Source organism: Zootoca vivipara, chromosome 6 (assembly GCF_963506605.1).
Source record: "Zootoca vivipara chromosome 6, rZooViv1.1, whole genome shotgun sequence".
In the NCBI taxonomy this organism is placed as follows: Eukaryota; Metazoa; Chordata; class Lepidosauria; order Squamata; family Lacertidae; genus Zootoca; species Zootoca vivipara.
Window position 1 is genome coordinate 3,160,975 of NC_083281.1, and position 21,467 is coordinate 3,182,441.

Genomic DNA, 21,467 nt, shown 5'->3' on the forward strand with positions numbered 1-21,467 from the left:
AGTGTGAAGGGAAACAAAACAGGGGGAAGTTTTGTTTGGAAAGAGTATTTGGGGGGCTGTTAGGGGGTCCCCACTCACACCGCCGGCCTCACCTGGTCGAGGGTCGTTTGCGAAACGGAGTAATCTTCAATGTGGAAGGTGGTCTGGTGAGCTGAGAGGATGCCAAAGATATTGGCCAGGGAGCAGCTGCGAGAAGGCAGCTGGTACTGGAGGGTGCAATGGTGCTTCTCCTTCAAGATGATTCCGGGGAAAGAGTCTTGGATGAATTCCTCCACAGGACCCAGGTCGGCGCTGGAGACCCGGAGGACGATGGTGTAGCCGTCTCCGAACCTAGGCAGAGAAACCGGGGCGGGAACAGGGGTTGTTGTTTCGGCGAGAAATTCAGGAGTAAAAGGAATAAAAAAGATAAAGATCCATTCTCTCCAACAGATATAAGGGTTTCCATCTCTCGGCCTGACCCGCCTCACAGGGTCGTTGTGGGGATCAAATGGGGGGAGAGGACCGAGGCGAGAGAGAAATGCCGTAAATGAAATAAAAATAAGTAACGCAGGCCTATTCGTTTCAGTTAGGTCTACTCTTGAGTCTAAGCCGGCTGAATTACACCCACAGTCCGTGGCGGCATCTGCACCTCACATTTGAAACACGTTTAAAGCGCTTGGTTTGCCTCAAAGGATCCTGGGATCTCGTTCTGGCTAGGTAAAATAAACTCTAGGGGTAAAGCAGGCTCAGAGAGAGGGGGTGTGACTTATGTGAGGGGTGTGGCCTGGAGGGAGGAGGTGTGGTTTATGCAAGGTGTGTGGCCTGGAGAGAGGAGGTGTGACTTATGTGAGGGGTGTGGCCTAGAGGGAGGAGGTTTGGTTTATGTGAGGGTTGTGGCCTAGAGGGAGGAGGTGTGGTTTATGTGAGGGGTGTGGCCTGGAGAGAGGAGGTGTGACATAATGTGAGGGGTGTGTCCTGCAGAGAGGAGGTGTGGTTTATGTGAGGGGTGCAGCTTAGAGTGAAGAGGTGTGGTCAAAGTGAGGGGTGTGGTCTGGAGAAAGGGGGTGTGGTCAAAGTGAGGGGTGCGGCCTGGAGAAAGGGGTGTGGCCTTTAGGACTGAAATCCCACCCCCAAACAGTACATTATCAATACAAAACAGCCTTCCCCATCACCGCCAGAGGCTCACTTGTTCTTCAGATGCTGCACACTCCCCAGACATCTGAAACGGCCGTTCACCATGATCGCCATCCTGGTGCAAAGTGCCTCGCACTCCTCCATGCTAGCAGGGGGGAGAAAAGAGGAGAGGGAAAGGCGGTTAGCTCCTTTCAGCCTCACCCCCAATGTTTCATATGGTGCCTCTCTGGTAAATGGCGGGGGAATCTGCACCTGTGGAATTTCTGCCTGGATATTCACCCTGGTTGCTGGGAGGGAGAATGGGGCCTTTCGCAGATCTGCATGGCTAAAATAATTATAATTATAATTATAATTGATTATACTCCTATTGACCTGATGAAGAGAGCACAGCAGAGGCCATACTTTATGAGAATCCTCCAGAAAAACAATCTCTCAAAGGACCTGCTGAGGGCATTTTACCACTGTACTGTAGAAAGTGTATTAACCTATGGTCTGTGTGGTGTGTGGTTTGGGAGTTGCACGGTTGGGGAAAGAACAGCGCTGTCCAGGGTCGTAAAGACTGCAGAGAGGATAACTGAGTGGACTCTTCCCACTTTGGATCAAATCTATGCCTCCAGGTGCAAAAGAAAGCTGCAGGTATTGTGCAGGACAGTGAGCGCCCCAGAAATGATCTTTTTCAGCTACTGCCTTCTGGAAGGAGGTACTGTATAGGGTCATAAAGACCAGAACAAGCCGCCTGAGAAATAGCTTCTATCCAAGAGCGATTTCGGTTTTGAACGCAGAGAAAGGCAGTCTGTGAGGGAGGGTCTGTATTCAGTCATGGGGCATCAGAGTCAGGGGCAAATCAGGAGGGGCATTAGAGTTTTTAGGTGGGATGGGTAGCGAGTCGAGTGCATTTTTTCGATAGTAGGCTGATGGTTGTTGTAAGTTTGATGTAGATTCTCAATTTCGTCGTTCAGCATTGGACAATGACAAGAAAGATCATCGTATTGTATCAATTCTAAATCCAGAGAGAGAGAGAGAGAGAGAGAGAGAGAGAGAGAGAGAGAGAGAGAGAGAGAGATTTTGCCTTTGTTTACCTGTGGGACGTGAGGACCACCGACCGGCCGTCCCTTATCACGCCAAGGATGCAGTTCCAGAGGAAGCGCTTGGCCCGAGGGTCCATTCCCGTCGTCGGCTCATCCTGGAACCCCGCAAGCAAACGAAATTTCAAGCCACTTTCGCGAGGCCTCGCCAGGTTCTTGCCCACCCCGCTAACACTGCTCCCCCCCTTCCAGCTTTAAAAATGGCCGGCGATGAATCACTGACCAGAAAGATGACCGGTGGCGCTCCGATGAGCGCGATGGCCGTGGAGAGCTTGCGTTTGTTGCCGCCGCTGTACCGTCCGGCGGGCCTGTCCGCGTAGGCAGCCAGGCCAAGCGTCGACAGCCCCCATTTGACCACCTGGCGGGGAGAGAAATACCAGTTGGGCAAGAGGTGGGGAGCCCAGCAGCAGGAGGCGCCAGAGCAAAAGGCAGGCAGAGCCAACAGAACCTAGATTTGCCCCCTTAAGAGGCGCATTAAATATTCCAAAGCCGAAAGGAATACTTTGTTTTTGCACCCAAAAGAAACAATGACTTTTTACCCCTTCCCAAACCCCGGAGCCGGCACCTCTTGAGGAACAGCAAGTGCACAAAGGGGGGGGGGATTTGACAGCTGTCAAAGCTGTCAAAAGATAAGAAAAATTTATAAAAACTCTTTGAAAGTTTAATTGGCTACAAGATTATATTAAAAGAGAAGCATCTGGACTTATGAGATGATTTACTGTGGAAAAGTTAAAGACAATGGAAGGAGCAGCCAAGATGGAGGAGAGCGTGTGGTGAATGGAAATTTCCAGTGTGCTCTGTCCCCTAATCTCCTGCCTGCTTGTGGTTAAAAGAAGGAATGAAAACAATGTATTCACCAAGCTTCCAGGAGGCAGTTTTGAATTACATGGGAATTTTGAAGGACATTCATAGGACATTGCAATACTCCAGTCTAACATGTTCAGAGACTTTAGTTCAAGATCAGGACTCAGAGGATAATGCTGAAAGCCAGTTTGAGATCGAAGAACAAGAAGTGGATATTGTAAAAACTGAGTTGGACTACAAAAAATATGACCTGGAGGAAGTACAACAAGGATTTGGAAAGAAAAAAGACAGCTGCAAAGAGCAAAAAATGAAATAAAGACTCAAGAAAAGAAGACCCCTGGAGGGACTGAAATTTGGGGATGTGTAACAGAGGGAAAGGAAAGGCAGAAAGAGGGGGGGCAGAGGCCTGGATTGGGAAATGGGAAAGATGTGGGGTGGGATAAAATTTTTTAGTTAAGAGATATTTAGGCTGAATGAATAACGGTTTCTGAAATCTTGGCTTGTTAAAGGAAATGCTGATCCGATTGGGGGAAAGGTACCGGAGGGGGGAGGGGGGGCGAGTAAAAGTAAAATGTTAAGTTTTAGATTAGAAAAAGGAGTAGATAGAAAAATTGGAGTTTTCTGGAGGGAGAGAAGAATGGCTGGGGAAAGGAATTTTAGATTTGTATTAAATGTTTATGTTTTATTAGGTGCCTGGGCAGAGGGCCACCTTTCTTCCTTTCCCTACTTGGAAGCACCTGGTAGCAGGGGGTGCTCTGAGGGGGAAGGAGGGGGTGGAGGGAAACCCAGACACAAAAATGGATCTCCTTTGGAAGGCCTCACCTCATGGATGCACCTCGTGGCAGGAGGTGACCCGTGGGGAGGGGGCATGAAAAAGGAGGAGGATAATGTGAATATTTAAAGGAAAAGATTTTAATTATGAATAGAAAATCCGCCATAATTATGTTAAAAAACTAAGAAGACCAGGAAGAAGAGATCTGAGGAACCCATAAGTACAATGTCAAGTTACAAGAATTGGTAAAAATCTTTTGTTTGTTTTATATGTGTGTGTTCAAGGAATAGCTGGGGGAAATCCAAACCAGGCTACTCTTCCGCACCTGGCCTCCTGGTGGCAGGGGGGGGGGGAGCTGGGGGTGGAGGAGTGGGGGGGAGGACGAACTTAGCCTAAAAATGGACCCCTTCGGCTCTCAACGCCTACTGGTCCTACTGGTGGCAGAAGTGGACTGGTGGGGGAAGGGAGGATGGAGGGACAGAAAATATATATAATGTTATGTTTTGTTTGTGTTTATATAAAAAACTAATAAAAATATTATATATATAAAAGAACCTAGATTTGCCCCCATAATAATAATAATAACACAGGCGTACCTTGGGAGTTGAAAGGAATCTGTTCCGGACGTCCGTTTGACTTCCCAAACGTTTGGAAATCAAAGCGCAGCTTCCGATTAGCTACAGGAAGCTCCTGCAGCCGATCGGAAGCCCCGTCGGACGTTTGGCTTCCGAGATGCAAGGTACGACTGTAATAAACAACCAAGGCACTATCTGAGCATGCACAGAGTGCTTTTTCAGCTGCTATGCCGCCAGGGTGCCAGAGAGCCGGCGTTTTTGCAACTCTTACCCCAGGAATTTCGGTCTCCGGAACCCCGCGCAGGCGAGAGTAGAAGACGAGATGTTCGCGTCCGGTTAGCAGGTCGTTGATGGCGTCAAACTGGGGGCAATACCCCATGTTCTGGTGGACGGCTTGCAGGTCAGTGAGCACGCTGTAAGTGAGTGGGTGAGAAAGGTGGGTATTGGAGAGAGAGGAGGCTTGAAGCAAGAAATAATTATCATGCCAGGTAAACACAGGTCTCTCTACCCCCCCCTTTCTTAAATTTTCATTTATACTTTTCAAGTTTATACATTTCACTCATTTTACAATCATTTCGACATTTTCAAACTCGACTTCCTTCCCCCTTTCTTTCTGCAGTTCCTTAAATTCATTTTTAATATCTTCCGCATATCCAAATTAACTTAATTTGCTCATTTATTCATCTAAATATATACTCTTATAAAACTGCAGGTCATAACAATAACCCTGCCAATGTTCTTATCTGTTTGCAGTTTATCTGTAAAAATTCAAGAAACCATTTCCATTCTTTTATTTAAAAACGTTTATCTCGGTTTCTTATTCTTCCGGTTTTACAATTTAAAGATCCTTTTCATTTCATTACACATCATTTCCCAGTAAAGCTTTAACCTTACTACAAGACCACCACGTATGATAAAAAAGAACCTTCTTTCTCTTTACATTTCCAACACTTACTTGATTTAGATTTATGTGCTTTTGCCAAATGGCACTGACCTGTAGCCTTTCAGGAAGGCTCTGCCCGACGTCACCTGCGAGTCTCCCGTTAGCATTTTGAAAGTTGACGTTTTCCCAGCGCCGTTGACCCCCAGGAGACCAAAACACTGCAGGGAAATATTTTGTTGGACTTTTGCGCCAACACAGAGCGTGCGCAGCGACTGGGGGGGTGAAGAATCATAGAATCATAGAGTTGGAAGAGACCACAAGGGCCATCCAGTCCAACCCCCTGGACACGACGGAGATATAAAAGATTTGGATCATCGTAAAAGATGCTGGAGGAAATTATTAATAAGGTAAAAAAAGGCAAAGGTAAAGGACCCCTGGACAGTTAAGTCCAGTCAAAGGCGGCTATGGGGTTGTGGCGCTCATCTCGCTTTCAGGCTGAGGGAGCCGACGTTTGTCCACAGACAGCTTTCTGGGTCATGTGGCCAGCAGGACTAAACCACTTCTGGTGCAATGGGACACCGTGACGGAAACCAGAGCGCATGGAAATGCCGCTTACCTTCCTGCCAGAGCGGTACCTATTTATCTACTTGCACAGGCGTGCTTTGGAACTGCTAGGTTGGCAGGAGCTGGGACCGAGCAACGGGAGCTCACCCCGTCGCGGGATTCGAACCGCCGACCTTCTGATCAGCAAGCCCAAGAGGCTCAGTGGTTTAGACCACAGCGCCACCCGCGTCCCAAATGATTAATAATTGGACCTACAAAAGGCGGGGGGCGTGGAAGTCCATGACATTCCTTGGAACCTTGATTTTATGATGTGTTTGACATAGCTCTGTAAAATTTTAATTTGAAAAACCAAATAAATTTAATAAATTTAAATAAAAATACATAAATTTAAATAAATTTAATAAATAAATTTAAAAAGACACCTTCTGCGCAGCAATATGCCGGGGGGGGGGCACTGTCCTGTGTTTGGCCACCCCAGACAGCCTCTCATCTGGTCAGGGATGCCAACTTAAATAAAATATTTGGGGGGGGGAGGCAGCGGCCAGGTAAGTCCCACCCCACATAATCAGATCACAAGATGCAACACATACACACCATTTGAACAGCAATGCCCAGCAACTTTGGGGGGCCCTCGAATATTTTAGGGGGGGGGCAAAGGTTTCTCTGCCCCTAGGAGCTGCCCCCTGTGCATCTAGCCCATGCAGAAGGTGGGAGAATCCTGAGTGCGGGAGATGCCTCTTCCTTGAGAATTCCTGATTCCTACCCCGCAAGGTCACTTACTTCCCCCGGAGGGATCCCCACGCACAAGCGATCCACCGCTGGCTTCTTGGTCCTCCGGTAGATCTGGGGAAAGAATAGCAAGGCTGGCAGTCACATCTGAATTCCTCTCCCCGCCCACTAGGGAGCGCTTCCAGATTGACACGCTTCCTTTGCAGGGCGAAGGAGCATCTTCCTGCCCCGCCCTCCAGGCGGGGCCTTCCCGGTGGTTGCTCCCAAACTTTGGGATCCCCTCTGCAGGGAAGCCATACCAGCTGCCTCCTCCTTGTTCTCCTGCCAGCGACAGAATACTGTTTTATATTTCGACAGGCCTTCAGGAAATGACTGTAACTTAAGGAAAGATCTTTGCCCCCCCTCCCCCATCCAGCTTCTATATTTTAATAGAATTCTCTTTTAGATTTAAACATTCCTCTTCTCCCGGGCCTTCAGCTAATTAAATAACCCACGGCCTTTTAAGAAAGCTTTTAATGTTTAACAGACCATTGTATTTTAATATTTTGTTGGAAGCAGCCCAGAGTGGATGGAGAAACCCAGCCAGATGGGCGGGATATAAATATCAAATTATTTAAATAATAATATAGTCACATTCCTTGGATCCCAAACGCCTTGCAAGTTGAACGTTTTGGCCTCTGAACATCGCGAACTCAGAAGTGAGTGTTCGGATTCGCGGATGTTTTTTGGAACCCGAACGTCCGGCGCGGCTTCCGTGGCTTCCAATGGGCTGCAGGAAGCCGCGCCTTGGTTTCCGAACGTTTTCGGAAGCCGAACGGACTTCCGGAACGGATTCCGTTCGGGAACCAATGTACGACCGTACTACATACCTTCCAAGTCCCGGGACCGGCAGCCATGTAACACCGGAAGTTGTGTTGACGTAACTTCCGGTGTCGCTTTGCCCTTCTAAGGGCACCAAAAATGGCCGCCGCTGGCTTCAAAAGTCGCTTGTATGCATGTCAGGAAGTGCGTCGACGCAACTTCCGGTGTCGCTCCGCCCATCTATGGGCACCAAAAATGGCCGCCGCCAACACTGGAAGTCGCGTCTATGCACTTCCGGACATGCGTAGATGTGACTTTTGAAGCCGGTGGCGGCCATTTTTTGTCCCCATAGAAGGGCAAATCAGAAAGGGAAAAAATGGCCGCCGGCAGGAGAAAATAACGGAGAAAAATGGGAGACGAAGTGATACGGGGACCACCAGAAAAAGGTAAGTAAAAACGGGGGTTTCCCGGGGAAAACGGGGTACTTGGCAGCTATGCCGTACTAGCCTTTGATTGCAAATTGCTGCAAAATGTGGGGAACCCAATTTATAGTTGTGGAAAATGAAAAAAGAAGAGTAGAAGGGGAGTTGGCAGGACCCTTCCCTAGCGACACACGTACGACTTAAAGAAATCAATCGCCCGTCAAAAGGTGCTGTGCGTTTGCCCCTCCCTGCTCGCCCCCCTGCCCCTCACCTTCGTCAGCTGTTGCAGTACGAGGATGTCCCCAGCTGGGACCCCACCGGTGACCCTCTTCCGTTCCTTGGCAACGTCCTCGTCCTCTTCTCCCAGCGGGGACTCCTTGACCGGGGAGGGCCTGGAAGGAGAAGGCAACGTAAAGACCCCCTCCATCAGTTCTTGGAACTGTAGAGTTGGGGAAAGAGACCTGGGGGTTATCTAGCCCAACCCCCTTGCAATGCAGGAAATTTACACCAATTATTATTATTATTAGTAGTAGTAGTAGTACCCCACCCATCTGGCTGGGTTTCCCCAGCCACTCTGGGCTGCTTCAAACAAAGATTTAAAATACATTAAAATGTCACACATTAAAAACTTCCCTGTACAGGGCTGCCTTCAGATGTCTTCTAAATGTCGGGTAATTATTTATCTCTTTGACATCTGACGGAAGGGCGTCCCACAGGGCGGGCGCCACCACTGAGAAGGCCCTCTGCCTGGTTCCCTGTAGCCTTGCTTCTCACAGGGAGGGAACTGCCAGAAGGCCCTCGGAGCTGGACTTCCATGTCCAGGCTGGACGATGGGGGTGGAGACGCTCCTTCAGGTATACTGGACCGAGGCCATTTAGGGTTTTCAAGGTCAGCACCAACACTTTGAATTGTGCTCGGAAACGTCCTGAGAGCCAATGAAGGTCTTTCAGGACCGGTGTTATATGGTCTCGGCGGCCGCTCCCAGTCACCAGTCTAGCTGCCGTATTCTGGATTAGTTGCAGTTTCCGGGTCACCTTCAAAGGTAGCCCCACATAGAGCGCATGGCAGTAGTCCAAGCAGGAGACAACCAGAGCATGCACCACTCTGGCCAGACAGTCTGAGCGCAGGGAGGGTCTCATCCTGCGTACCAGATGGAGCTGATAGACAGCTGCCTTCGACACAGAATGGACCTGCGCCTCCATGGACAGCTGTGAGTCCAAAATGACTCCCAGGCTGCACACCTGCTCCTTCAGGGGCCCAACATGGGGCTCGAACCTCCAACCCTGAGATTGAGTCCCGTGCTCTGTGGACTGAGCTAAGCTGCCGATCTTCAGGAAGCAGACACTCCTATGGAGAGGGGCAAGGATCAGAGACTCGAGACTGCTGCTCTGCCAGAGATCAGCAGCCTTTCTCCTAAAAAAATCAGGATTCCAGTCCTCCTGATTCTGCACAAAAGCTGATTCAAATTCAAACAGGGCGCGGCCTCATACGGCCTCTCTCCCAGCCCCGCTAAAAATAAAGTTAAGATTCTAGTCCTCGTGGATGTCAATAAAGGATTGCCTTAACAGGTGCATGCAAAGCTGTCTTTTGTCCACACTGATCTCGAAGCCCTGCCTTCTGCATAGCCGCCCAGAGTGGCTGGGGGAACCCGGCCAGATGGGCGGGGTATAAATAATAAATTATTAGTATTATTATTATTAGGCAGTTGGCTCTAACCACTGAGATGCACTGCCCCCTCACCGGAGGGAGAAGAAGAATTTGTACTGCACCAGGAGAGTGAAGGCAAAGAAAACGGCTCCTTCCACAGCCATGGCGAAGATGTTCTTCCCTGCTAAGTCCCAGCTTAGAGGAGAGATGAATTTTCGGTCACCTGCAGGAGGGGAAGAGAGGGGAACATGAACAGAGAGCAGCCCCTGGTGGCGTGAGAAAAATGGAGCGGCAGGCTTAATCGGTTATGGGTTTTCTCCAGTCGTCGAGGGATAATTGCCTGTCTGTGCAAAAGAGTTATGAAGACATAAATAATGATAATAATAATAATAATAATAATAATAATAATAATAATAATAATAATAATAATTTATTACTTATACACGACCCATCTGTCTGGGTTTCCCCAGCCACTCTGGGAGGCTCTCAACTGAATATTAAAAACACGATAAAACGTCAAACATTGGAAACTTCCCTAAACAGGGCTGCCTTCAGATGTCTTCTAAAAGTCAGATAGTTGCTTATTGCCTTGACATCTGACGGGAGGGCGTTCCACAGGGTGGGTGCCACCATCGAGAAGGCCCTCTGCCTGGTTCACTAATGACTGAGCTGGCCGCTACAAGAACTTGCCACTGGTACCAGAGTTTGCCTATTTCCTCCTCTCTCCAAACCCATTTTCCTTTAGTGTTGTGCTTTAAAAAAAAATATATTGTATAAGTCTGAAGGCAGAGATCTTCCTTATTCCCTCCTCCTCCTTCCCTGCCCATTTTCCTTTGCTGATGTGTCTTTTTCAGTTGTATAAGCCCGAGGGCAGGCAGCTTGCTTCTTTCCTCCTCCTCCCCCAGCCCCCAGGTAGTTGTTTATGGCCTTGGCATCTGACGGGAGAACATTCCACATGGTGGGCGCCACCACGGAGAAGGCCCTCTGCCTGGTTCTCTGTAACCTCACTTCTCGCAGGGAGGGAACCGCCAGAAGGCCTTTGGAGTTGGACCTCCGTGTCCGGGATGAACAATGGGGGTGGAGACGCTCCTTCAGGTCTACTGGACCGTTTAGGGCTTTCAATTGAATTGTGCTCGGAAACGTCCTGGGAGCCAATGTCGGTCTTTCAGGACCGGTGTTATGTGGTCTCGGCGGCCGCTCCCAGTCACCAGTCTAGCTGCCGCATTCTGGATTAGTTGTAGTTTCCGGGTCACCTTCAAAGGTAGCCCCACGGAGAGCGCATTGCAGTAGTCCAAGCAGGAGACAACCAGAGCATGCACCACTCTGGTGAGACAGTCTGCGGGCAGGGAGGGTCTCATCCTGCGTACCAGATGGAGCTGGGAGACAGCTGCCCTGGACACAGAATTGACTTGCGCCTCCATGGACAGCCGTGAGTCCAAAATGACCCCCAGGCTGCACACCTGGTCCTTCAGGGGCAAAGTGACCCCATTCAGGACCAGGGAGTCCCCCACACCCGCCTGCCCCTTGTCCCCCAAGAACAGTACTTCTGTCTTGTCAGGATTCAACCTCAATCTCTACGCCGCCATCCATCCTCCAACATGCTTTTGCTAGCGCCCAACTTCCAGGTTGTGCCGTCCTAAGGCGGCTGCGAGGGAAGCGAATGAAAGGGAAACTGCCCATAAATGCTTTCTGATCGTGGAATAATAGAATTAAAGAACTGTACAGGGTTGGAAGGGACCCCGAAGCAAAACCGCTGCCTCCCTTTGTTTGGCAGCCGCCAAGCTCCACTCACCGAAGCGCTCGAAGGCGTCCGCCATCGCCTGGTTCTTCACCATATCGATCAGCCCACGGCCCAGGCAGAAGTGCGGAAAGATGAGGAAGACCTTTTTAAGGATGATGTTGATGTCGTTCAAGTTCTGCTCGCGAGAAGGATGCAAACACATGAACACATACTTATTTACTTTATTTATTTTTCCCCATGGATAATCCGACTTCTCCTTCACAGGAGTTCCAAGCTGGCGTCCCCAGTACAGTGTAACAACCGATTCCTACATTATTATTATTATTACTAGTGGAATTCAGCCCATTTAAAAACGGGCGCTAGAACGCTACTGTCCTGCAGCGCCGGCATGGGACGGAGCTTCGGAGGTCTCCGAAGCCCCGTCTCATGCGGGAGGTGCGTGGCGAGGCGGCGGGGGGGGGGGAGAGAAGCACTTCTCCCGCCCCCCCCCCCCGCTGCGCACCTCCCGCATGAGACGGGGCTTCGGAGACCTTCTCCGAAACTCCGTCCCATGCCGGCGCTGCCTGGTGAGGCGGCGGGGGGGAGGAGCGCTTCCCCCCCCGCCTCGCCGCGCACCTCCCGCATGAGACGGGGCTTCGGAGACCTTCTCCGAAACTCCGTCCCATGCCGGCGCTGCGTGCCGAGGCGGCGGGGGGGAGGAGCGCTTCTCCCCCCCCCCGCCTCGCCGCGCACGCCAAGCCAGTCCCCGAGCCGAAGTGCGGCGCGGCGGGTGCTTTTCGCCGTTTGCCTCCCCCTTCGCTCCGGGAAGGCAAACGGCGAAAAGCCCCCGCCGCGCCGCACTTCGGCTTGGGGACTGGCTTGGCGGCAGCGGGAAAAAGAGGAGGAATTCCTCCTCTTCTTCCCGCCGCCGTCAAGCCAAAGCCGGCTTCCCTCGGCGCCCGCTGCCGCTTCGGCCGAGGAAGCGCCGTCCCATGCCGGAGGTGCGCGGCAAGGCTGCCGGGGGGAGCGCTTCTTTCCCCCGCCGCCTCGCCGCGCACCTCCAGCATGAGACTGGGCTTCGGAGCGGCGGTTGGCGGAGCGGCGGTTGGCCGTTGTCCCTCCGTCCAATCCCTGTGTCTCTGGGGTACATGCGCAGTACCCCAGGGACACACGGGACAACTGGACGCAGGGACAACTTGGACATTATTATATAGGATTATTATTATTATTATTATTATTATTATTATTATTATTATTATCACTACTACTACTGCTACTACTACTAATTTATTTATTGAATTTATATACCGCCCGATACCCGGAGGTCTAATGTTTCCAAAATCTGAATCCCAATGTTTCATAGAATCATAGAGTTGGAAGAGACCACAAGGGCCATCCAGTCCAACCCCCTGCCAAGCAGGAAACACCATCAAAGCATTCTTGACATATGCCTGTCAAGCCTCTGCTTAAAGACCTCCAAAGAAGGAGACTCCACCACACTCCTTGGCAGCAAATTCCACTGTCGAACGGCTCTTACTGTCAAGAAGTTCTTCCTAATGTTTAGGTGGAATCTTCTTTCTTGTAGCTTGAATCCATTGCTCCGTGTCCGCTTCTCTGGAGCAGCAGAAAACAACCTTTCTCCCTCCTCTATATGGCATCCTTTAATATATTTGAACATGGCTATCATATCACCCCTTAACCTTCTCTTCTCCAGGCTAAACATACCCAGCTCCCTAAGCCGTTCCTCATAAGGCATTGTTTCCAGGCCTTTGACCATTTTGGTTGTCCTCTTCTGGACACGTTCCAGCTTGTCAGTATCCTTCTTGAACTGTGGTGCCCAGAACTGGACACAGTACTCCAGGTGAGGTCTGACCAGAGCGGAATACAGTGGTACTATTACTTCCCTTGATCTAGATGCTATACTCCTATTGATGCAGCCCAGAATTGGGGCCTTTGAACATTTTGGTTGCCCTCCTCTGGACACGTTCCAACTTGTCAGGAACCCCCCCCCCAACCGCGAAGGGGCTGACCTCTCAGCCCCAGCGTGAGAGTTCAGGTGTGATGCCCACAACACCACCTCCGACGCAGGCGCGGAAGTGGTTTTGTAGGAGGTTTGGGGTTGAATCCTGCCCTGCTCTCTCCCTTCTTCCTCCCCGGTCCCAACCCGCAAGGACCCAGTTGTCCCCGTAGCCTACCTTGTCGGTGAAGAGCTCGAGGACGAAGGTGGCCACACTCCCATTGATGCCAATAAAGAGATTGACGCACGTCAGGACCACATAGGCAGTGCTCGGGACACTGAAGAGGAAAGAGGCCGGGTACATCAGGGGGGTGATGGACCAGCTAGGGGGCAGGCAAAGAGAGAGGAGGAAATGAAAAGGAATTGTAGAATGTCCCGTAGAATATTTGAAGAATATCCTAAATACAGCGGTACATTGGTTCCCAAACGCCTTGGTACTCAAACAACTTGGAACCCAAAACAAAATAAAAAATAAAAAATAAAATTCTTGGAACCCTAACTTGGAACCCAAACACTGCAAACCTGGAAGGAAGCATTCCGGTTTGTGAACTTTTCCCGGAAGCCAAGTGCCGCGCTTCCATTTTGAGCACTATGCTGAGGTCTGTCTATTTTGCTATTTATTTTGCAATTTTTTGTGGTTCTCTTTTTTTGTGACTGTGTGGAATCCAGTTCAGCTCCTGATGGGTTGATTGTGTGGCTGCAGTACATTGTTTATTGCTTTCATTTTATGGATCACTGGTCTCGTTAGATAGCAAAATTCTTGTTCAATGGCTGTTTTAGGGGTTGTTTTTAAAAGTCTGGAACGGATTAATTTGTTTTGCATCACTTTCCGTGGGACAGCGTGCCTTGGTTTTGGAACGGACTTCCGGAACGGATTAAGTTTGAGAACCAAGGTACCACTGTATTCGTCGAATCAGATTTACATGCAAGTAGGATTTGAACCACAAACAACAGCCCCTCAGAATGGCCGGGGGAACCCGGCCGGATACAAATGATAAATCATTAGTGGAAAACAATTCAGATATTCTTAAAGGGCAATAGATATAGGACACAACAGTTAGCTAAGATGCCGAAAGCGTGTTGGGAATGTAAAGAAATGGGAGGAACTTTTTTCACATGTGGTGGACATGCAGAAAGGTGAAAGAATATTGGGAAATGATTTGTAATGAGTTGAAAAAAATGTTTAAACTTACCTCCCCCCCCAAAAAAACACAGAGTCCTTTTTGTTGTGAATAACCCACACAGGTGCCAGAAAAGATTTTCCCCTGATTCCCCCCCCCCAAAAGCTCTAGTCTACAAGACAGACGGATGTCAACAAACATGACCAGAAAATGGCACTGCAAAATCTGGAGAAACTCAAATCCAGCTGTTTTGTTCTGCATATTATTTTGTGAAGCGCGGACTGAATCGAATCTCTGCCTTACCCGTAGAGGAGAAGCAGGAGGATCAGAGCCGGCAGGTTGGCCAAGGAGACATACGATTTTTGCTGGAAACACAGGAAAATCAGCACCACCAAGAGAGCCGGAACGAGGTAGTTACACTGGAAGAAGAAGAAGAAAAAGAAGATGCAAAGACAAGTTTGGCAAGATGTTGACAAGGGAAGGCTTGGATTCTGAATATCTCCCCCTGGATTTTGGAACTCTGAATTGGGTTTCCAATCCAACAGCAGACCCATCTGACTTGGGGACATTGGTTTCAGTGAGTCTACTCTGAGCAGGGCTTGACTGGCTGCAACCTTTGGTCTTGAGTTACCAAGTCAGAAAATGGGTGCATTAATTGGTGTCTGTTGCTTATACGCAGTGCCGGACTTATGTATAAGCTAAACAAGCTATAGCTTAGGGTCCCATTCTCTTGGGAGCACCCAAAAAATTAAAGGAAAAAACCAAACCTGGATGTACAGTTCCAAAATATAAGATAAAAAACAAATAAAATAAAACCTACATCCAGCAACAGCATAGCTGCCAAGTTCTCCCTTTTTTTAAGGGAAATTCCTTTATGCTGAATAGGCTTCCTCGCAAGAAAAGGGAAAACTTGGCAGCTATGAGCAACAGTGTCTTGTGTTGTGTCGGCTCCCATGATGTAAGTCCTGGGCCACGCCTGCTTGCCTGCTCCCTAAAATATCACTGGTTTTCTCCTTTCTATATAGAGGGCACCTCCATTCTGCATGGACTGGTTGCGTGGCAACATGGGCAAATGGCTTGAGATACCTATTAGGTCCATCAATGACCATAAAGCATATATTCAACACCAATAACAGCGGCAATTTGTTGTTGACAGAGGACGGCTCGACATATAAAGGGCCCCATTACCTTCAGGAGCTCAGGGCCTCATCAAACCTAAATCTGGTCCTGGCATCTTTGCTGCGTCAGCCTCGCTCCACTGTGGCGCTTCCACTTCCAGGGCCCTCCTGAGCATGCGTGTGGCCCCCCCAACCTCAAATTTTATTTTATTTTTATAAAAAAAGGCGTTTCCTTTAAAATGCAAAAATCTGTTGGCCCTCCAAAATATAATAATAATAATAATAATAATAATAATAATAATAATAATAATAATTTATGTATACCCTGGGCATCTGGCTGGGTTTCCCAAGGCACTCTGGGCGGCTTCCAACAAAATATTAAAATACAAAAGTCTATTAAACATTAAAAGCTTCCCTAAACAAAAGTCCCATGGACTGCAAGAAGATCAAACCTCTCCATTCTGAAGGAAATCAGACCTGAGTGCTCACTGGAAGGACAGATCCTGAAGCTGAGGCTCCAAGACCTTGGCCACCTCATGAGAAGAGAAGACTCCCTGGAAAAGACCCTGATGTTGGGAAAGATGGAGGGCACAAGGAGAAGGGGACGACAGAGGACGAAATGGTTGGACAGTGTTCTCGAAGCTACGAACATGAGTATGACCAAACTGCGGGAGGCAGTGGAAGACAGGAGTGCCTGGCGTGCTCTGGTCCATGGGGTCACGAAGAGTCGGACATGACTAAACAACTAGACAACAACAACAAAGAAACAAAAGAGGTCCTGGTTTTCCAGGACGTATGGCAACCCTTGCTTCTCTCTCTCTTTCTCACCATATCCCAGGCAAAGTTGCCCAGCCAGTAGACCCCGGGCTTCATCCCGCTGACGATCTGGAGGTGTTTGGCTTTGCTGACGCGCTCCTCGATGAGGAAGAGGACGAAGCTGGCCGGGACGAAGGACATGGCGAACATCACGCAGATGGACACCAGCACGTCCACCGACGTGGCCATCCTGTTGGGAGGGAGAATTGGAGGGAAACGGTAGATTCGGGGAAGAGGTGTCCCACCCCAAGGGCCATATAGACTGACCCTCTGTGATGCAGGAGGGGGGGAAGGAAACAGGACCAAATGTGCTCCTATCTTGATAATTAACAACAATAACTGAGATAAATAGTGCATTAAATAAATGAGCATTCAAAGACATACAGAGTCGGTGTGAAGTCATTGGAACCTTAAGAAGATGGTGACAAAAGTGTAACAAACATTTATAAATTTTTTGTTATCTATGAACAAATTAGTTTTTGATTTCATGTTACTTTCTCTTAAGTTCAATAAAGCATTTAAAAAAGGAGAGGGGGGAGAGAGAAGAGAGCAATGGGAGTACCCGCCAAGCTTCTGTGATGTCACAGCAGCGCAGCCAATCAAGGCGCCCAGAGACCTCCCAACCGCTTCTGCGCGATCTACTCACAGGGCTGCCTCCGAGAGCTGCTCTTTGGTCAAGTTGAGGGGGTGGTTGATGGCCGTGATTCCGTAACGCGAGGGGTCGGCCCCCGCAGGCAGGTTCGCCCGCAGGAGACCGTTGTTCGCCACGTTGACGAAAGACACCATGGCGTGCCAACCCTTGTTGTTGAACCACACCTGTGGGCAGCAAAGCACAGGATGCCGCATTATTATAATTATTACTTGTTAGTGTTTAACACAGTGTTTCTCAAACGTGGGTCTCCAGCTGTCGTTGAACTCCCATCGTCCCTGACCACTGGTCCAGCTAGCTAGGGATGATGGTAGTTGTAGTCCCAAAACATCTGGAGGGCCAAGTTTGCTTATGCCTGAGTTAGCTCATCTGGCTCGTTGCCAAAACAATAGGACACCAGATTGGCTCTCTAAAAGCTCATGCTGATTGGCTACATTCAAAGGAAGAAAAGCTACTGCATATCAACCTAAGCAAGTTGTGCTTCCATTTTTTTCTGGTTATTTGGCTACAACGTTTGATAGGCTACAGGTAGTCGAACAAACCTTGTTGCATTACATTCTTCATTAAATTATATTTCCATTGATATATAATTTTATGGTATTACTCCAATAGATAGTGGTGTTAAAGGTAAAGGGACCCCTGACCATTAGGTCCAGTCGTGACCGACTCTGGGGTTGCGCGCTCATCTCGCATTATTGGCCGAGGGAGCCGGCGTATAGCTTCCAGGTCATGTGGCCAGCATGACAAAGCCGCTTCTGGCAAACCAGAGCAGCACATGGAAACGCCGTTTACCTTCCCGCTGTAGCGGTTCCTATTTATCTACTTGCATTTTAACGTGCTTTCGAACTGCTAGGTTGGCAGGAGCTGGGACCAAGCAACGGGAGCTCACCCCGTCACAGGGATTCGAACCGCCGACCTTCTGATCAGCAAGCCCTAGGCTCAGTGGTTTAACCACAGCGCCACCTGGGTCCCTCATAACATAGTGGTGTTATGAGCCATCAAATGACGGAAATACAATTTTCCCTAAAGGTTTCCACAATTTTGGCCACTAGTGTATTTCTACCTCGTCTTTCTCCCAAAGGCAGCCTTAGCATGCTGGCGGAACGAGAACAAGGGGGGAGCCAGGAAAAGCTCTATTGGGAGGAAAACTCCACAATCTGGGAGCAGCCAAGAAAAAGGCCCCCCTCTCTCTTTCGTATCACCACCAATTGTGCCTCTGATCTTAGCATCGTCTGAGAATCTTAGCAGGTCTCAGATTCGAATCAGCTGCATTTTCCTGCATTGCAGGGGGTTGGACTAAAATGATCCTCAGGGTCCCCTTCCGACTTCGTGATTCTCTGAATGTAGCCTGAGCCCAAGCCATAGGGTAGGATCAGGGACACATCTAGAATGAATGAATGAATCTTTATTTGCGTCAGGCATCAGCCATAGCACTAAAGCAACAATACGATATACAAAGAATGGAAACAAAAAGTCAATCATATAAAATACATTTTAGACATAGCTGCCAAGTCTCCCGTTTTCCCCGGGGAAAACCCCGATTTTAAAGCCATTTCCCGCTTTCATCCCGAATGGGGAAATATCCTGTAATAACCCCGTAATTTTTTGCAAACCGAGCCAGGAAGTGTGCGCGCGAGTATCACTCTTTACTTTTTCCTATCTCTATGGACACGCAAAGTTGCAAACCGAGCCAGGAAGTGCGCGCGCGAGTATCACTCTTTACTTTTCCTATCTCTATGGGCACGCTCGCTCAGTCTTCCCGTGCGGTGCCTCTGGTGAGTGCAGGAGCCACGACGGGCTCAAGGTCCTAATTTTGGGGGGGAGGCGCTGCTTGCCCTCTAAACTTTGCTTCGTGCTGGGAAGGGAAATAGCTACAACTTCAGTACAAATGTTGGCAGCAGCAAATTTCTATTTTTAAACTCCTCTTTGCTGTGGCTTCATCAGTTTCTGCATTCCCCCCCCCCAATACTTCTTTATATAAAATTGTTGGCATGAGGGTCCTAACATAATCTTCTTAGGGGTGGAATGAAGGTTGCTGAAGTTCTTAAGGTTTTTGGTTTCTAAGTGGGATTTTTTTTAAAAAAAGAAAAATACATATTGAAATTTTAATTAGAGTCATGGAAGAAACAGATGTATTATATAGCGGAGTTTTAAATGACTAATTTAGAGGTCAGAGAGATAAACAACTACCTGACATTTAGAAAATACTGTATTTTAGACAGGGGGAAGAGGGATTTATCCATACTGTGCAGTATAACATGAGACCACATATGTTTTGGGGAGCTATCTTAGCTGATATTACAAATCAAAACAAATAAGCAGATTTTAATTTGCCCATTTGGTGCCTGGATGTTCCTTAAAAACATCTCTTGTAGAACTCATTGTAATGACCCTTTTTAAAAAATCTGCATTGATAAAACAGGTCAAATTTTGCAGAGATTCTTGGTCTTCTGAGTATAAGGTAATTTTTTGTTATTTTGTGTGTAAATATGTTGCAGTTGATAATGAAGATTATGGGGTTAAGCCAAAGGTCTTGTGGGAAAGGTGGGTTTTGAAGAGAGGTTTGAAGGAATATTTGAGGGGATATTGCATCACAGCTGAAAATGATGCTGAGCTTTTAAAATTAGAAACCCTCTTAACATTTCTGCTGAATTACTACCTCTCTTTCTCTCTCCACACGGATGTAATAATGAAGAAGAGGCATGTGATCTCTGTTGAGTCAAATTCAGCTTTGAGAACTGCAAAAGTAAACCAAGCACCTGTGATAATATCTTGTAGGCAGAGAAACTGCCCAATAATCTTACTAAAACCTCTGGAAGAGCATGGCATTGTGAATGGATTAATGGAATTTATTTACCCCCAAAATTAAACATATACAACCTTATTCTACATAATTAAAAAACTAATCTTTATTTCATGATGGAATAACCTTTGGATGGTAATATATTTTCCTCAAAAAGCATTTTATTTTTTAAATCAAAAAATCCTATTTTTTATTTATTTTTTTAAAAATCATTGATTTTTATACACCCTGCTTCACCTGTGCATGTCCAGACATGTGCAGAAACGACTTCCGGTGCTGCGCTGCTGGGTGAGTGCTGCTGATCCCTTATTTTTCAAATAGGAACTTGGCAGCTATGATTTTAGAGCATTGAATCAATGGTCAAATAGTGGATCTTATTCTGATTGCCCCAGCTAAAAACCTTGCAGTCTTTGCTGTCCCCTGCTCCTCTTGATCTGCCCAGAGAAAGGACACTGGGGCAGTGGCTGGGCGATCCGGAATGGACAATAAAAGAGGGGGGATCATCTCATTCCTCAAGTCTTTATCAAGAGGGCAGGCCAGAAGGGTTCGATTCTGAACTGCCATCTCCACAGGGACGTTTTTCATGTGGAATCTGTTGGAATCGTCCCACAAGTACAGCCGAGGGCAAGACATTCAATCTTGCGAGGGTCAAAGCGCATCTATATTTTAGAATTGCTAGGTTACGCAGATAGGGTGCCAGAGAGTCGAAAGGGGAAGGTGGAAAATAGTCGTGCCATGGGCAAAATTTCCTGATTGTGGCCAAGTTGTTCTGACGCTCGATATCATTTAGGTGCTGGCGAATTAGACTGTTTGCTTTACTATAAACCCAAAGTGAGTAGCTATCATTATTTGCGGGTTTTACTTCCGAGTACGAGATCCTCCATCTCTGTGTGTTGGGCAGGAGCAGAACTCTTCCCAATTAGTTGAAACCCGTTCTGCCCATCGCTACAAATATGCACGAATCTAACCTTCACATTCTGACGCGTTCGCAGTCCCTCAACGAAGCCACTGAGGTTATTCAGAAGTCTGTCGAGAGGACCCCCCTGTGTCAGGAGGGAAAAATAAATCAGGGTGTAAATAGATCCACATAACACCTTTTGTTATCCATTCATTCAATACATGACCCCCAAATCAGCTCTTAAACATCAGACAATAGAACAACAAGAACAAAAAAAAATATATTATTTATATGCTGCCCTTCTGACTGGCTTACCGCATCCACTCTGGGCAGCTCCTGACAGACTATTACAAACACATTGAAAACCATCAAAAAGCAAATCGGTCGTTACTCTCGTGGGATTGCATCCAGCGAAGGCCACATTCGCACCCTAAGCATCATGGGTGCGGAGAGAAGACTCTAACACAACCTCAACCTCAGCCCTCCAGATGTTTTTGGCCTACAACTCCCATGATCCCTAGCTAGCAGGACCAGTGGTCAGGGATGATGGGAATTGTAGTCTCAAAACATCTGGAGGGCCGAGTTTGAGGAAGCCTGCTCTAACACATGGGTAGGCAAACTAAGGCCCAGGGTACTGGATCCGGTCCAGTCGCCTTCTAAATCCAACCCGCAGACGGTCCGGGAATCAGTATGTTTTTACATGAGTAGAATGTGTCCTTTTATTTAAAATGCACCTCTGGGTTATTTGTGGGGCATAGGAATTCGTTCTTTTTTCCCCTTCAAAATATAGTCCGGCCCCCCACAAGGTCTGAGGGACAGTGGACCGGCCCCCTGCTGAAAAAATTTGCTGGCCCCTGCTCTAACAGCTATGATTCCCTTAGCGGTTTAACATTATCATATACAGTGGAACCTCAGGTTTTCGAGCGTCTC

At 48.2% G+C, this 21,467-nt stretch overlaps 1 protein-coding gene across 1 annotated transcript in view; it reads right to left on the reverse strand.

Annotated features, from left to right (window-relative positions):
- The window catches only part of ABCA7 (ATP binding cassette subfamily A member 7), a 95,616-nt gene that overhangs the window by 2,677 nt on the left and 71,472 nt on the right, over positions 1-21,467 (reverse strand). Inside the window, exons 35-49 of the mRNA XM_060275313.1 lie at positions 20,608-20,682; positions 16,834-17,003; positions 16,200-16,377; positions 14,557-14,672; positions 13,311-13,455; positions 11,188-11,311; positions 9,489-9,618; positions 8,020-8,140; positions 6,577-6,639; positions 5,344-5,450; positions 4,621-4,762; positions 2,422-2,556; positions 2,193-2,296; positions 1,166-1,258; positions 93-330 (exon numbers count right to left, since the gene is read on the reverse strand). Of these exons, the coding sequence (XP_060131296.1) occupies positions 93-330; positions 1,166-1,258; positions 2,193-2,296; positions 2,422-2,556; positions 4,621-4,762; positions 5,344-5,450; positions 6,577-6,639; positions 8,020-8,140; positions 9,489-9,618; positions 11,188-11,311; positions 13,311-13,455; positions 14,557-14,672; positions 16,200-16,377; positions 16,834-17,003; positions 20,608-20,682 (1,941 nt within the window). The remainder of the gene's footprint in view (positions 1-92; positions 331-1,165; positions 1,259-2,192; positions 2,297-2,421; positions 2,557-4,620; positions 4,763-5,343; positions 5,451-6,576; positions 6,640-8,019; positions 8,141-9,488; positions 9,619-11,187; positions 11,312-13,310; positions 13,456-14,556; positions 14,673-16,199; positions 16,378-16,833; positions 17,004-20,607; positions 20,683-21,467) is intronic.